This window comes from Xenopus tropicalis, chromosome 10 (genome assembly GCF_000004195.4).
Source record: "Xenopus tropicalis strain Nigerian chromosome 10, UCB_Xtro_10.0, whole genome shotgun sequence".
Classification (NCBI taxonomy): domain Eukaryota; kingdom Metazoa; phylum Chordata; class Amphibia; order Anura; family Pipidae; genus Xenopus; species Xenopus tropicalis.
This window is the reverse complement of record NC_030686.2, coordinates 9866118-9881954: the sequence shown is the minus strand read 5'-3', so window position 1 is coordinate 9881954 and position 15837 is coordinate 9866118. Positions and strand designations below refer to the sequence as shown.

The 15837-nt window shown below is 45.5% G+C and overlaps 1 protein-coding gene across 1 annotated transcript in view; it reads left to right on the top strand.

Moving 5' to 3' along the window:
* Positions 1-491: 491 nt before the first annotated feature.
* erbb2 (erb-b2 receptor tyrosine kinase 2) overlaps positions 492-15837 on the top strand; it is a 77168-nt gene continuing 61822 nt past the window's right edge. The window contains exon 1 of the mRNA XM_002940374.5: positions 492-720. Within this exon, the coding sequence (XP_002940420.3) occupies positions 648-720 (73 nt within the window). The 5' untranslated portion in view covers positions 492-647. The remainder of the gene's footprint in view (positions 721-15837) is intronic.

Here is a 15837-nt window from a genome sequence, read left to right as displayed (position 1 = left end):
TAGCAGCTACTTGTCGTGGCTACTAAAATAGACAATGCTGATCATTTACTGATAGTTGTCTCTATGTGTGTTTAGCAGAGGCAATTCTCAGTATTGTCTATGGCAGGGGATTTTCTGGGGTTTAGTAGCTGTGAAAAAGTAGCTGCTACTAGTAGCTCAGTGTGTCTTCACCCTAATACATACATGGGTTTCAATAAAAAAAAAGACCAAGGTATGTAGGTGAGTGTGAATAAGGAATTGTGTAGGTGGGCATCTATTGCTTATCCAGAGCTGCCAGTCACTACTTGCCAGGAATGCTAGGAGCCTACAGCCTAGGGGGTATGACTATATTCTAGGGAAGTGGGGGGGAGGGTAGATTTAGCAGCTGTGAGCCCAAGAGCTTACCATCTAGAGACGTTTGAGCCCCACAGGGGTGAGTTAAGCAGAGAGAGCAGGGAGTAGAAGTGAGTGCCACTCCTATAAGTGTCTGTGTCCAGCCCTCCGCCTCTCCCTCCCCTGTGCCCCCTCCCTGCAGGAAGTGCCTGTGTAGGAATGAAGCGGGGCAGCTACACAGGCAACTGAGAACTTCTTTCCCGGAGCAGAGAATCAGGCAGGGGGGCCGGCTGGCAGCAGGGGGGCTGGCATGGCACTGCGGGGGCACTGACACTATGGGGTTACGGCCATGGCTCTGGGGGCTCTGCGCCCTGCTGCTCCTACTGAGGGGACGCGCCGCCGAGGAAGGTAAGGAGGGTGCGGGTCGCAGCGTAAGGTTCTGCCCATGTACTTACAGCGCGTCCGGGGAAGAGTTTGGAGGGAATCGGGGGTGACCTTTATATAGTAGGGAGTTCATCGGCTGCGATTTCAGTCCAATCTGAGTCACTCCAGCTTTGGTTGCGCTACAACTGACGCAAGTATTCGGGTGCAACAGTAGGGGACGCAGGTAAAGCATTCCTGTATACGCAGCCATTGGAACCTCAGCAATATTAATGAGACTAGAATTAAATAAAGGTGCTCTATAGCCTTAATGGCCCAGTGTGAAAAATGATTAGTGCGACAGAGATGCTAATTGCCCTTGACCAACTGCATAGAAGGATTTCATTGGGGTTATCTCTAGAAGATTGGTGTTAAGGTGGCCATACACTTTAAGATCCGCTCGCTTGGCTTGGCTAGATATCGGTCAGGCATGGCCATCGTTTCTACCCCTACACGGGCCAATAAGCTGCCAAATCGGTCCAAGGGACCCATATCGGCCCGTGTATGGGTACCTTTACCGGATGGGTGGGCACATTGTGCCCCCTGTTTGCTCTGCTCTGTAGGGTAAAACAGTGACTTTTGTTTCTGCAAAGTACAGTGTTTTCCTACCTGTGATGCTTTCTGTACTATAATAAACCTATATTATATATCACTATAACCCAGTGATCTCTCGGGGCAACATGTTGCTCCCCAACCCCTTGGGTGTTGCTCTCAGTGCCCCCAAACCAGGGAGTTATTTTTGAATTCCAAAGTTGGTTGAATAAAAACAAGATTTACTACCAAATAAAGCCCCTGTAAGCTGATAGGGTGCATAGAGGCCCCTAATAGCCAATCACAGCCCTTATTTGGCACCTCCATAAACTTTTATGGTGCTTGTGTTGCCCCCCAAGTCTTTTTACATGTGACTGTGGCTCCCGAGTAAGAAAGTTTGGGGACCCCTGCTATAACCAAAAGCAACTCTGGGTAAAGAACCTGCTAGATAGCTTGGTAAGGGGTATAGTATACAGGGTACCATTCAGTTGCATCTCTGGGCAATGGCACAAGGGGTGATTGCAAGCTCTCCCCCCAAAACACACATAATTGCCTCTCCATTGACCTGGATGGTCTTCTGAAACCTGCCCCAAAATCAGACAATTATTGCTCAGAAATGCCAACTGAGCAATTCCAAGTGATAACTGTCTGACCTGCGAGTGGGGTCCAAGGGCAGTTATTATTCCGGGCAACGGAAGGGCAATTGCTGGAAATCTCAGGGGCAGCAATACATTTGCAATCACCCCATGTGCCATTCCCAAGCACAGTAATTCACCTTGATGGCGGCTGCCAACTACTGTGTCCCCCCCCCCCAACCAAACTGTGGGCTCAGAGCAAGTGTTGGAAGGGGCCCAGCCTGAAAGCCATTGAGGTAGAATACCTATTGCCCCCCCAAAGAGTGTCCCCTCTAAGCTGTGCACACAAATTTGGAAGCCAGAACACACACAATATAGTGCAAAGAATCTAAAAGCACAGTTTACTAATTTTTTGGACCCACCAAATGCTTTTGGGCACCAGAAGACATTTTTTTACTGAAGGTCGAGGATTGTGATGAACATGTTGGGAGATGCTCAGGGCAATTGTGTATGTTACGAGCCCAGAGGTGTGTGTTCTGACACTATAGTAAGAGCTCACGTGCTGATGCCTGAAGGTACCGGTGCTGATGTTGGTTTATTAGAAAGTAAGGGTTGCTGGTACCTGTATATTAGGAGAAGGGAAGGGGGTTCTGGTGTATTGGATCAGCAGGAGCTGGGTCAGGGCTCAGCATTCCCTCTAACTCCCTATTTGTGTGTGTGGGTGCACAGAAAGGGTCACACTTTTGCCCCCCTTAGTGCTCTTGCACTTCTGCCCAGGAGATACATAAATTACCCCTTAAGTTTTTCTACACCTCAATATGTTGTATAAGCTGGTCCCCGCTTTGTATATGCATGCACACTACTGCACATTGGTCTAAAAATGCTACATGGTTGCTTTGGGGTAACGGACCCTGGCAACCAAAAAACAGATTGTAAGGTTTTCCTTTTATGGTTGTTTTTTATTGCTTATATCTGATTTCAGGCACTCTACTAATTATCTTCCAGTCTAAACGTCCCCATACACAGGCCGATTGTAGCTGCCGATATGGGTCCCTTGGACCGATTCGACAGCTTATCGGATATCGGGGGAAGATCCACTCGCTTGGTGAATCTTAACGTGTATAGGGACCTTTGCTTCCTAACATTTGCCTGGTTACTAGGGTATTTAAGCCCTAGCAACTACATAGCTGTTAAAACTCCAAACCTACCAGCTGCCAGCGTAACTGCTGAGGGAGCAGCAGTTGTGATTGCATCTGGGCCTGCCCCCCCAGTAGGGCCCCCTAAATTCACCCCCCTGCCGGAGTCACCACCCGTACCCACCAAGACCTGAAGGTGAGAGCAAGCGCACAGCACATCTTCTGGCAGGGGGCCATACTGGGGGGTAGTGATGTGTGGGTCGACATTTTGTGGATGGGCCAAGGGCCGTGGGCATAAATAGAGGCTTCCAGGTGCAGAAGATTGTGGGCAGGGAGGGCAAAAGGGAAAGCTGAGTCCAAACTCACCGTCGACCCGCCAATAGTGTGCAAGTGTCAGCCCCAACCCACCAGGGGTGTTTCAGGCCGGCCCACACATCACTACTGGGGCGGGCCTTTGTCCAATAGTTACAAAATATGAAAAATATTCATAAAACACACAAAAAAGAAGACCAACTGCAAATTGTCTCAGAATACCAATGCCTGCTTCATACTACACTGCTCTTGCCAGAACAAATGTCTCGTTTTTATCGCCGTAACGCTGCAGCCTATAACCACAGTGCGTCTCCTAGCAGGAGCATGGCGCAGCATGTGTGAGCGCTTTGTCTCATGTAGGTCAGTGTGTGTGTGAAGGCGGCACGGGGCACGGAGCCAGGCTTGTAAGGACAAGATTGTGCAGAGGAATGCTTTGCAGGGTTTTGCAGTGTTTGGATGGAGACGACAGAGGAAGGAATAATACAGGGGGACAGGGGGGGGAAAAGACCATGGAAGGGCTCCCTAATACAAGCTGCAACAACAAAAGCCATGGGAAGTAGTGCTCAGGCTATGCGCCCAGTCCTGCGGGGTTTGTATCTGGAATGAACCAGTGCTACTACAATATACACATGGTACATGCATTTGCATTGGGTATCACCTTGTCCTTCTCTGCCCCAGTAAAAGCTGTACTACTTCCAGGGGCATAGTGAGAGTTGTAGTTCAGCAAGGGGTGCAGGGATTTGCTCTTAGAACGGCAGTAATGATATGATAGGGCTAACATCCCCCTCCGCTAGTGCGTCCTTGATACCCTCAGGCAGTATTTTTAGATACTGTAATCTTAGATTGAATCAGTTTGTAAAGTCTAATGTCATTATACGGAGCAGCCAGAGAGGGATTCTTCATGCAACTTTTCAATTGGTCTTCATTATTTATTTCTTATAGTTTCTGAATAATTTGCCTTCTTCCTCAGTTTTTTAATGGGGGTCACTGACCCCAACTGCTAAAAAACTATTACTCTGTGAGGCTCCAGTTTTATTGTTATTGTTACTTTTTGTAACTTTCTTTTCTATTCAGGCCTCTCTTATTCACATACCAGTCTCTCATCCAAACCTCTCCCTGGTTGCTAAGGTAACTTGGACCCTAGCAACCAAATAGCTGCTGAAACTCCAAACTGGAGAGATCCTGAACTGAAAATGAGATAACTTTTTTATCGGCCCATGTACGGCCATCTTTATGATCTGTGGTAGTGTGCTCTATCTTTATCCTTTGTCCTTGAAGAATCAGTTCAGTGTAAAAATGAAATCTGGAGTGGGCAGATGTCTAACATAATAGCCAAAACACTACTTTCTGCTTTCAGCCCTTTCTCTTTGTTAGTCAGTGACTTCAGGGGGGCCACATGGGACATAACTGTTCAGTTAGTTAGTGAGCACCCAGGTCTGATTCAATAACAAACTAACTGAACAGTTATGTCCCATATGCCCCCCCCCCTCAAGTCACTGATTGGTTACTGACTACTAACAGCTTAGAGTGGGTTTAGACTGAACACAGGACCCCAGAGCTAGCAATCTAGCCTTTCTTAGAAGCTACTGCCCCTTTTAGGGGCTGCTGGCCAGCACTCCCCCCGTTGCCCTGAGTGATTTTATCCGTTGGCCCCCGCAATGGTTGTTGTCGCTTAGCCGAAACCCGACGGCATGTGTGAGTGAGTCTGGAGAGCTGGATCTATTGTCGCTACAGTGTTGTAACATACAAATTAGATCATTGTTGTGTGGCAGAAGCATGGGAGGGGTGGCGAAACCAGACTCACAAAAACACCCTCGTAACTTGCAGCAGTTTTACCAGGTGCTATTGTCAGCTTTACAGCAGCCAGGAGCAGAGCTATTGTGTGGCATACCTGTACCCAGCCCTCGCTGTCTGTTTGTCGTGGAGCTGGTTTTAAAGGGAAAATAAACCTTTTGTATAAGCAGTTGCCTATTAAGATTTGTTTTCTAAGTACATTGAGACTTGTGTTTGTTTGTATTATGCTGCCATACTGCTTAAGTTGGAAAAGCACCCCTGTTGGCCACAATTGAATTGCACAGGTTATCTAGGGAGAATGGCTTTGTTGTGGAAAGCAACATGGGAGCTCCAAAGGGTACACAACCCACACAAGACTCAGTAATAAACAAAGAACAAAAAAATACTCACCACAGAAACACATAACAACCAATCAGAGATTAGCTTTCAGTTTTAGCTACAAGATCAGATATCTGTATTATTCCTATATATTATGGTTGTCCCAGTTGTTGGCCTGGACAGAGAAGTGGTGTGGCCTAAATCATTCCACTTTTTCAGATGGGAATGTTGGGAATTCCTTAAGTGACAAGGTAGCCATTGGTCATGTGTGCCCAAAGGGTATTGTAGCTCAGGTTGCATTGATCCCTGGGCCTGTAGATTAGGGCCCCTGCCTGGGGACAGTTTTTCAAGCATGTTTGACCACGTCTGCTCCTCACTGATATTTGCAGTGTCTGTACTTCTAAACACTTCATACCCAAACCCTAAGGGTGAAGACACACGTAGCTACTAGTAGCAGCTACTTGTCACAGCTACTAAAACAGACAATGCTGATCATTTACTGATAATTGTCTCTATGTGTGTTTTAGCAGAGGCAATTTTCAGTATTGTCTATGGCAGGGTATTTTCTGGCATTTAGTAGCCGTGAAAAAGTAGCTGCTAATAGTAGCTCTGTGTGTCTTCACCCTAAAGGGCCTGAGGGTACTGCATTTGCCTTAGGGCTCTGGCACACAAGGGAGTTTATTCGCCCGCGACAAATCTCCCTTGTTGCGGGCGACTTACCTCCCCGATATGACATCCCACCGGCAAAAATGTAAATCGCCAGTGGGATGGCATACGCAGCGGTGAGATTGCCGAAGTGACCTCTAGAGGCCGCGTATGCCATCCCACCGGCGATTTACATTTTCGCCGGTGGGATGTCATATTGGGGAGTTTAGTCGCCTGCAACAAAGGAAGATTTGTAGCGGGTGACTAAACTCCCTCGTGTGCGAGTCTTTTTCGGCGATTTCGGGAAATCGTGCTGCCGCGTGTGCCATCCTGCCGGCGACTTACATGTTCGCCGGCGGGATGGCGGGTCATGGCAACTCGGGGAGATTAGTCGCCCGCGAACAGGGAGTTTTGTGGCGGGCGACTAATCTCCCCCATGTGCCAGAGCCCTTAGGGTGAAGACACTCTGAGCTACTTAGTAGCAGCTACTTTTTCATGGCTACTAAACTCTAGAAAATCCCCTGCCATAGACAATACTGAGAACTGCCTCTTCTAAAACGCACAGAGAGACAATTATAAGCAAATGATCAGCATTGTCTGTTTTAGTAGCCACAACAAGTAGCTGCTACTAGTAGCTCTGTGTGTCTTCATCTTAGTAGCACTGTCAGCCCCCGGGATGGCGTGTGGACACAGGACGAACAGGAAGTCATTTTCAAAAAATGTTGCACAAGGCTTTGCTGCTGGAATGAAGTAAAACACGATGGGATTATGGTGCAGCCGCTGGTATAGTGAAAGGGTTAACCCTTTATGTATTTACACAGCTTTATTTTAATTGTTAGCGTTAACATTTCACTCACCTTCTTCCTGTATATCTGCAGGTCCGAACAGGTTGATCTAGGCTGTATGGTAGATACTGTATGAGGGAACATACATGGAATGGCCATCTTTCTTTTTTTCCAGTTAAGCCCATGTCATCAGGGTGATAATGATGATAACATTATATTAATGCCTGGAGGGGATCATTGGCACCCTAATGATATAACACGACATCTCTGTACATTTTTCAATGTGAGCAGCTGTTCCATTGTTATAGGGGCAAATACTATTTTTAATGCAGAACTCAGCAAAGTGCTTTGTTGTAAATTCACTGATATTTCTTACTCTTGGGGTACAGAGAGGGCTGTATTTAGGGTTTAGCTCTGTGCAGGACTTTGCATGGAATCCCCCACAGCTGTGCCACCGAATTTAGCCACAAGCGTCTGTGGGCATGGGGATTTTTTTATAGGCACCCAAAGGCCTCCTTTCTAAAGCTGCATCCCTAGGCACGGGCCTTTAGGTGCCTATATAGAAATAGAGCCCTACACGTAGAGACAGTTATCAATAAATGATCCGCATTGTCTGTTTCTGTAGCTGCTACTAGTAGCTCCGTGTGTCTTCACCCTTAGGGTAAGGAGCCACGGAGTGGTTCAGTCTCCCCCAATAGATCTCTGCTATTGCGGGCGACTAAAGGTGGCCATGCACCTTCTGGTCCGCTCGCTTGGTGATGTTGCCAAGCGAGCGGATCTTCTCCCGATATCCCCCACCTATGGGTGGGCGATATCAGGCGAATCCAGGCTAATTTGGTCATTATAACGATGGGTATAGGCAAAGTCGGTTCGGGGACCGCATCGGTTCGTTGAGCCGACTAAATTTTTTAAATTGCCCAATCGATATCTAGCCAATTTCAGGCCAGATATCGGTCGGGCAGGCCCGTCGAGAGTCCCCATACATGGGCCGATTAGCTGCCGTCTAAGAGATCGTTATCGGCAGCTAGAATCGGCCCGCGTATGGCCACCTTAACTGCTCAGAAATGGCTTTCTACCGGCAACAATAGGAGTCGCCAGCGGAAAGCCCTTTACATTTCTTCCGTATTCCCATAAGTTTCCTCCTGCAGCAGCTTTGCGCGACTTCGGAAAACCGAAGCAATGCAAAGGCCTTTCCACCTGCGATTCCTGTTGTTGCCAGTGGGAAGACATTTGGAAACGGTTAAGGTGCACATACACCTTCCGATCCGATTTGATGTCGCCAAGCGGGTGGGCGATATCAGGAGAATCCAGGCTAATTCGATTGTTTGGCCCTGTGGGTATAGGAAAAGTCGGTTCGGGGGCTGCATCAATGAGCCGATGCAGTCCCCGATCCGACTACATTTTTTAAGCTGCCCGATCGATATCTGTCGGGCAGGGCCGTCGGTAGTGCCCATACATGGGCCGACAAGCTGCCGAATCTGTCTAAGGGACCAATATCGCCAGCTAGAATCGGCCCGTGTATGGGGACCTTTAGTCTCCCGTGATAGCAGAGATCTATCTCAGGCAAGTGAACCGATCTGTGGGTCCTTACCCTTAAACACCCTAAATATGTCCCATAGAGGCAGAAATGCGGGGTGCGTGGGAACAGTATGGCCCAATCGTAGAGTGAAAGAGATTTTATTTGCACCTGATAACCTCCCATAGTGATGCGGAAGAATACTGTTACTTTGTGACTCTGATAACAGGCTTTGTTAGACTTTGAGCACTGGGTACAGATAGCAAGAGATAACTCTAAGTCTGAGGCCAGGGATATGGGAGGTGCTGCAAAGCTTCGGGAAAACGAATATACATATATATATGTGTGATCCTGTATCACAATGGCACCCAATTCGCAAGGCTAGTAGAGTCAGGTTTTCCATGCATATGAATCCCAGCATGCTCAGCTGCCTTTTGGGGTTGTGTATCTGTGGCACAGAATGTGCAGCATGTCCCTACTTTAGCTTCGTAAGCCTCAGCTTATTTTAGTTTTGTGTGCAGAACATTAGAGTGTTTCCTTGACTATACAGCGTGCTAGTGCAACTATAATTACAAATGTCTCCATTGCCCCGAGGTGCAGGGCCACAGTTTGGACATACCTGATTTAAAAGATTAAATAATGTCCTGGGACTCGTTTACTTGTGTACAAATCCTACACACGTTGCCTTGAGGTATATAAACCTGAAATATCTGTTCTTCGTCTGCATTTCAGTTTCAAATCCTTGCAGTTCACTTTCACATACATATAGATTTTTCCACATTGCTTTCAGGTCTTTCTGTTTTGCTCAGTTTGCACTGCCTATCTTCTCCCTGTGTGCAGAGCATTCCAAACCCCACTCATATCTCTATGCACAGGCAGCAGAGCTTTTTAGTAGCATTCTGGTTAGGACAAGGGTGTTTGACCTATGCCACTAGAGCTGCTACTAAGCCTACAGCTTCCGTCACTGACAGCCAGCACCAACAGCCACTTTTAGCAATCACTTAGTGTAACCACACAACCCAGAAACCCCTAATATACATATCACTGTAATCTATTCCTTTCAAAAATATGAATAAATACCATTTGTATATGCTGAAATCCAGCTGCAAAACAGTTCTTCGCTTTCTGCATCATTTGAAATCCTGGCAGGGGAGGAGGGACTAAAACATTGATGTTATAAATTGTAACAATGTCTCCACAGCTTGCAGACATCATGCAGGAACTACATAACCCACAATGCACTGCACTGTGATGTTCTTTTCCTTATTGACATCACGTGTGCAGCAGGGGATTGTGGGATTGGGGGGAGGCAGGCTGAAGGCAGGCTGAGGGACAGGCGCTACTGTTACAGTTTATTTGAGTCACAAAGTAGTCAGCCAGATCAGCAGGGGAACAGGGGGCGGGGCTTAGGGAACAGGGGGCGGGGCTTAGGGAACTGTTCCAAACCAGATTATTACATGAAAAATCATGAAAAGGCTGCATATTTTTTACTTGATTATATTGCAAAGTTGCTTGAAATTATGTTTACTTTTCAAAAAGCTTAAGTTGTGTTTGGGTGGAATTCCCCCTTAACAGAGATTATGCACCTTTATGCACCTATAGTCTTTTAGGAGCCAATAAACCTACCTATATGTCTTTGGAGGAACATATAAAGTGCCTGTAGATAGTGCCCTGTCTGTGCTGAAAACCCACAGACCTAGATGTTCACCATCTTCACTACAATTACAGTAAAGGTGGCCATACATGGGTAAATTTAAGATGCCAATTTGGCCCCTTAAGACCAATATCTGCCCTCCGATGGTTCTACCCAATCGATATGTGGCTGAAAATCAGGCCCGTATGAAGGTAATAAAGCAACCCTGCTACCGGAGCAAGCTGGCTCTACTGTCAGACCAACCGAGTGAATTATTAATAGAATAGATCTATGTTCCCTGCAGTCACATAATACTGGGTACACACTCAACTGGTTTCCCTCCTCATATTTTATTACCGCGTTGGGCAGTCTCATGGTGCGACATGTATTTGGGATTATATATTAACCAAAGAACCACAACAACAATAACACACAGTCAGTAGATATGTAAGAAACTGCCAAATAGAGAGGCTTTGTAGCACTGTACTGTGCTGCGTGTCTGACTTACAGGGCCTGATACAGGCACAGAATTATAGGTATACATGTATGGAATGTTCTGCTCAGATCTTCCTTATGCTTAAATGAATACTGTCACAGGAAAACATGTTTGTTTCAAAACCCATTAGTTAATAGAGCTTCTCCAGCAGAATCCTGCATTGTAATCTGTTTTTCATAAACAGATTTTTTAATTTTGATATTTCACATGGGGCTAGCCATATTCTTAATTTCCCAGGGGGCCACAGCCATGTGACCTGTGAACTTCAGGCACACTTTACTGCTGCGCTGCAAGATGGAGTGATACCCCCCCCCTCCCTCCAGCAGCCGATCAGCAGAACAATGGGAAGGGAGCAAGATAGCAGCTCCCAGTAGGTATCAGAATAGCACTCAATAGTAAGAAATCCAAGTCTGGCTTGGGACTCCTCCAGTTACATGGGAGTAGGCGAAACAATAGGTTAGCTGAAAGCAGTTCTAATGTGTAGCGCTGGCTCCTTCTGAAAGCTCAGACTCAGGCACACTTTACTGCTGCGCTGCAAGTTGGAGTGATATCCCCCCCCCCCAGCAGCCGATCAGCAGAACAATGGGAAGGGAGCAAGATAGCAGCTCCCAGTAGGTATCAGAATAGCACTCAATAGTAAGAAATACAAGTCCGGCTTGGGATTTTATATTGCAGATCTACCATAGAATTTCATAGGAACAGAACGTTTCTAATCTCACTGGTACATTTTGCAGTTTTATTATTATTATTATTTATTATTTATTATTATTATTTATTATTTTGCAGTTACTTACTGAATGAAATGGGTTAAGTGTCTAACTGGTAGGAGACAATGTGATTGGCTCTCTCTTCTTTCTTGTCCTCGGCAAAGGCAGTTGCTCCGGCACACTGTGGCACTTTGCCATCCCTTTAGAAGTGCCAGCTGGAATCAGAGGCAGTGGGGGCAGATAGAGGGAGGTCTGGAACGGTCAGATAATTCCTGGAGTTCCACTTCGAAAACTCGCAAAGCTTGTTTTTGTAAAATACTCCAAATTGATTTAATTCTTTATTTAATTAGAATTGTTTCCCTTCTCATATAAACACCAGGGATGGTTTCATCAGGGGCAAGTTAACCTACCTGAATGCTTTTGAAGAGAAGGAGAACATTAGAGAATCTGGTAACATAGAGAGAACATACAGTCAGTGTTTATGTCCGAGTCAAAGGCAAGACCTCAGTACTATGTATGTATGTATAACTTTATTTATAAAGCACCACAAGGGTATGTAGCGCTGTACAATCTTACAAAATTGCACACAGGGAGGACTAGTGTTATAATAAATAAATACAATAAATATATATAAATGCACAGGGAATAAGTGCCATGTTGTATGAGACACAGTAGGAAGGAGGCCCCTGCCTCGTAGAGCTCACAATCTAAGTATGAGTCATAATACAGGTATGGGACCCATTATCCAGAATGCTCGGGACCAAGGGTATTCCGGATAAGGGGTCTTTTCGTAATTTGGATCTCAGTACCTCAGTAGTCTACTAAAAAATCAATAAAACATTAATTAAACCAAATAGGGATGTTTTGCATCCAATAAGGATTAATTATATCTCAGTTGGGATCAATTAAAAGGTTCTGTTTTATTTCTACATAGAAAAAGGAAATCAGTTTTAAAATTTTGAATTATTTGATTAAAATGGAGTCTATGGGAGACGGGCATTCCGTAATTCGGAGCTTTCTGGATAACGGGTTTCCGGATTAGGGGTCCGATACCTGTAGTAATAACAGTAAGTAATAATAACCACTGCGCTGTTGTGGCAGCTAAGGGCACACAGGGAGATTAGTCAAAGTCGCCTAAAGTTTCCTGCGTAGGATACTTTGGATAGATTTGGAAAAAGAAGTGCTACATATGCCTTCCAACCAGCGATTTACTAATTGCCGGTGGGGAAGGCTTTTCAGGGAGATTAGTGGCCCCGGTAGCAGAGATTTAACTGTAAGCGACTTATCTCCCAGTGTGCCAATGCAATCAGGGTCAGACTGGGCTGCCGGGGCACCAGGAAAAAACCCGGTGGGCCCCAGCTCTGGTGGACCCTGGCAGCCCAGACCTGATCCCAGCAGGATGCTCCACCAATCCTCCGTTCTCCCTTGGACGGGTGGGGGGCCCTGCAGGGAGGTGTGTGAAGGCTGCTGCGGGGGGCATTGGGGGCCCCTGAGGCAGAAGCCCCTGTGGGCCCTGCACCCCCCCCCCCCCAGTCGGACCCTGACTGCAATAGCCTTGCTCTGCCAGAAATCATACAAGGTTCTACAGCAATAATCTTTAATTAAATCAAATTAATCACTCTGCCCTAGTCTGTTATAACCACAGGTTCTTACTAACTGATCTTTATGGTGTTGCCCCTAATAGACCTTTGCTGTGGACCCCGCAAGCAGAAGCAAATTGCTATAATTCATACCCACGATGCAGCATGTTTTTCCCACAAGCCCGGCCTCATTGCGGCTGAGCGGAGCATTGTATTCATGGCATTTGCGTCCGATGTGCCAAAACGCCACAATTGTGGGTGTGCGTTTTGATGAATCACATGCAATTGCTTCCAGCTTTTATCATTGGCGATTGTGTCATTTCCAGCGCTCAGCATTATTTTGAATTACTGACAACGTGAAGTTCCCCCGGTGCCAATAGGTGTACTTGGTGGGATTCACAAGAGGAGGTGAGACGGATGCTGCAGTCATAAGTGAGCCCTAATATCATCCGCTGATCCACAGAGATGTTTGCCTTAACAAGGTGAATAACTTTTAGTATGTTATAGAGTGCCCTATTCCTAGCACCATTGCACTTGGTCTTCATTATTTATTTGGTATACTTTTTTATTTTATTTGCCTTCCTCTACTGCCTCTTTCCAGCTCTCAAATGGGGGTCACTGACCCCAGCATCCAAAAAGCCATTGCTTTGTGAGGCTACAATTTTATTGTTATGGTTACATTTTAATTCCTTATCTTCCTATTTAAACATTCATATTCCTGTCTTTCGTTCAAACCACTCCCTTGTTGCTAGGGTAAAGAAGACCCTAGCAACCATATGGCTGCTGAAATTGCCTGAGAATATCATAATTTCAAGCAACTTTGCAATATACATCAATTAAAAAATATGCAGCCTTTTAAAGATTTTTAATGTAATAATCTGGTTTGGAACAGTTCCCTAAGCCCCGCCCCCTGTTCCCTAAGCCGCGCCCCCTGTTCCCCTGCTGATCTGGCTGACTACTTTGTGACTCAAATAAACTGTAACAGTAGCGCCTGTCCCTCAGCCTGCCTTCAGCCTGCCTCCTCCCAATCCCACAATTCCCTGCTGCACACGTGATGTCAATAAGGAAAGCAACATCCCAGTGCAATGCATTGTGGGTTATGTAGTTCCTGCATGCTGTCTGTAAGCTGTGGAGAAGTTGTTACAATCTGTAACATCAATGTTTTAGTCCCTCCTCCCCTGCCAGGATTTCAAATGATGCAGAAAGAGAAGAGCTGTTTTGCAGCTGGATTTCAGCATATAAAAATGGTATTTATTCCTACTGTTTGAAGGAATAGATTACAGTGATAGGTAAATTATGGATTTCTATGTTGTGTAGGACTCTTTAATGACTACGTGTGTATAGACACGAAACGCGTCAGGATGTATTTATGAATAAAGCTGTTTAACCTTTACCGCTGCCCTGGTGTCCGATTGAGTGCGTGCCACATGGTTCTTTGATTGGGCGTTTTTCCCTGTGCTGAGGGTCTGGGGCATTGCACCCGGACCACCGATAAGGAGCGGTGAGCGACCTGACTCTTTTAAAGGTTTTCCGAGTTGTGTGGCTAATTGAACGGAGTAAACATTTCTAGTGAAAGGCTTGGGGCATGGGCACCCGAGGCCTCTATTTAATCTGGTAAGCTTGTCTCTGTGTTTATTAATTGTTTAAAAATGTAACTGGTAGCCAAAAAGTTCCTTTATATATATATATATATATATATAACCCAAGATAGGTTGGGAGCCTCCTTTTGGTATAGGAGTGTGGGGCTCTTTAACAAATTTTGGTTCAGAAGCCGGAGTTCCCCTTTAATAACATATCTTTTTCACAACTGCCTGCAATGCTCTGCATCACTGTTTGCCTGAAAATGATGGGATGGCCATGAATTTTGCCTCCTCTTCTTCACTTGTAAACTGGTACAAGGCTGTCATTGTGTCCTGCGATTCCGCCTACCCCCCCATATCACCGCGGGTTAAAGTTTTAAAGTTACAAGCCCTGGCCCCCTCCCCAATTCCATACAAGAGATAGTGCTGCCAAGGGATACTGGGAGTCTGATTGTGAGGGCATATAAAAGCCCATAGTAGGATTATGAGTAACTAAGAATGTAACATGCCAAGGTTAAACTAGCAGTATCCTTGCTCCTCGGCAGTGCATAGCAATTCTTAGAACGTAATGTCTAAGTTCTGGATATAAAGGGCAACTATGAGAATTAGGGAAAAGCTGCGATTCTGTTATGCCCTCCTGAGCACTTGCCCCCTACTTTCCCAGCACTGGATCCAGAAATATCTCATTATCTAAGACTGGGGAAGGCGTTAAAGGACCAGTAACACCACAAAAGGAAGAAAGCAATTCACATGCATTTAAATCTATTGTACTGTTACCCGGCATATGTTAAAACTGTGACTTTGAAGCTCTAATATAGTTTATAGAAATAATTTGTGATATAATCAAAGGGCTGACATTCAGGGCTCATTAGGGCCCACTGTACTGTTGAAAATTGGGCTCTGTTTCTAAAAGGCATGATAATTTGAATCTACCTGTAATTTTACTGTTAATGCTTTTGGGGCACGTTATGAATATGTGCATCATTCACGGGACAATCTGTTATGTTAACAAACTAAATGGCCCAGGGACCAAACAGAGAGAGAGAGTGTTTGAGGGGCTAATTGGTAAGAGTTTAAAAGTAGCCAAATGAGTGACTCTTTCCTCGATATCATACTAATATGATCGTTTGGCCCTAGGGGCGTTTTTACCCCAAAATACACTATTGTGTATATTAACAAGCTGCTGTGTTGCAATAGAGGCAACTGAAGTAGGGCTAAATGGCAAAGGATAAATAGAAGATAAGAGATGAGCCCTGTAGAATACCATTATATTGTATAGAGCTTATCTGCTATCTGCTATGTAACCTGAGCCTAAATAGTTACAAGTGTAATTATTAATAGTTATAGAAAATGTTATATGAAGGAATATACAGAGTTACAGGGATGGTTATATGATAGATGAAGCAAAAGGAGAAATTATAGGGAGGGGGTATATGAATCAACATATTGGGGCTGATTTACTAACCCACGAATCCGACCCGAATTGGAAAAGTTCCG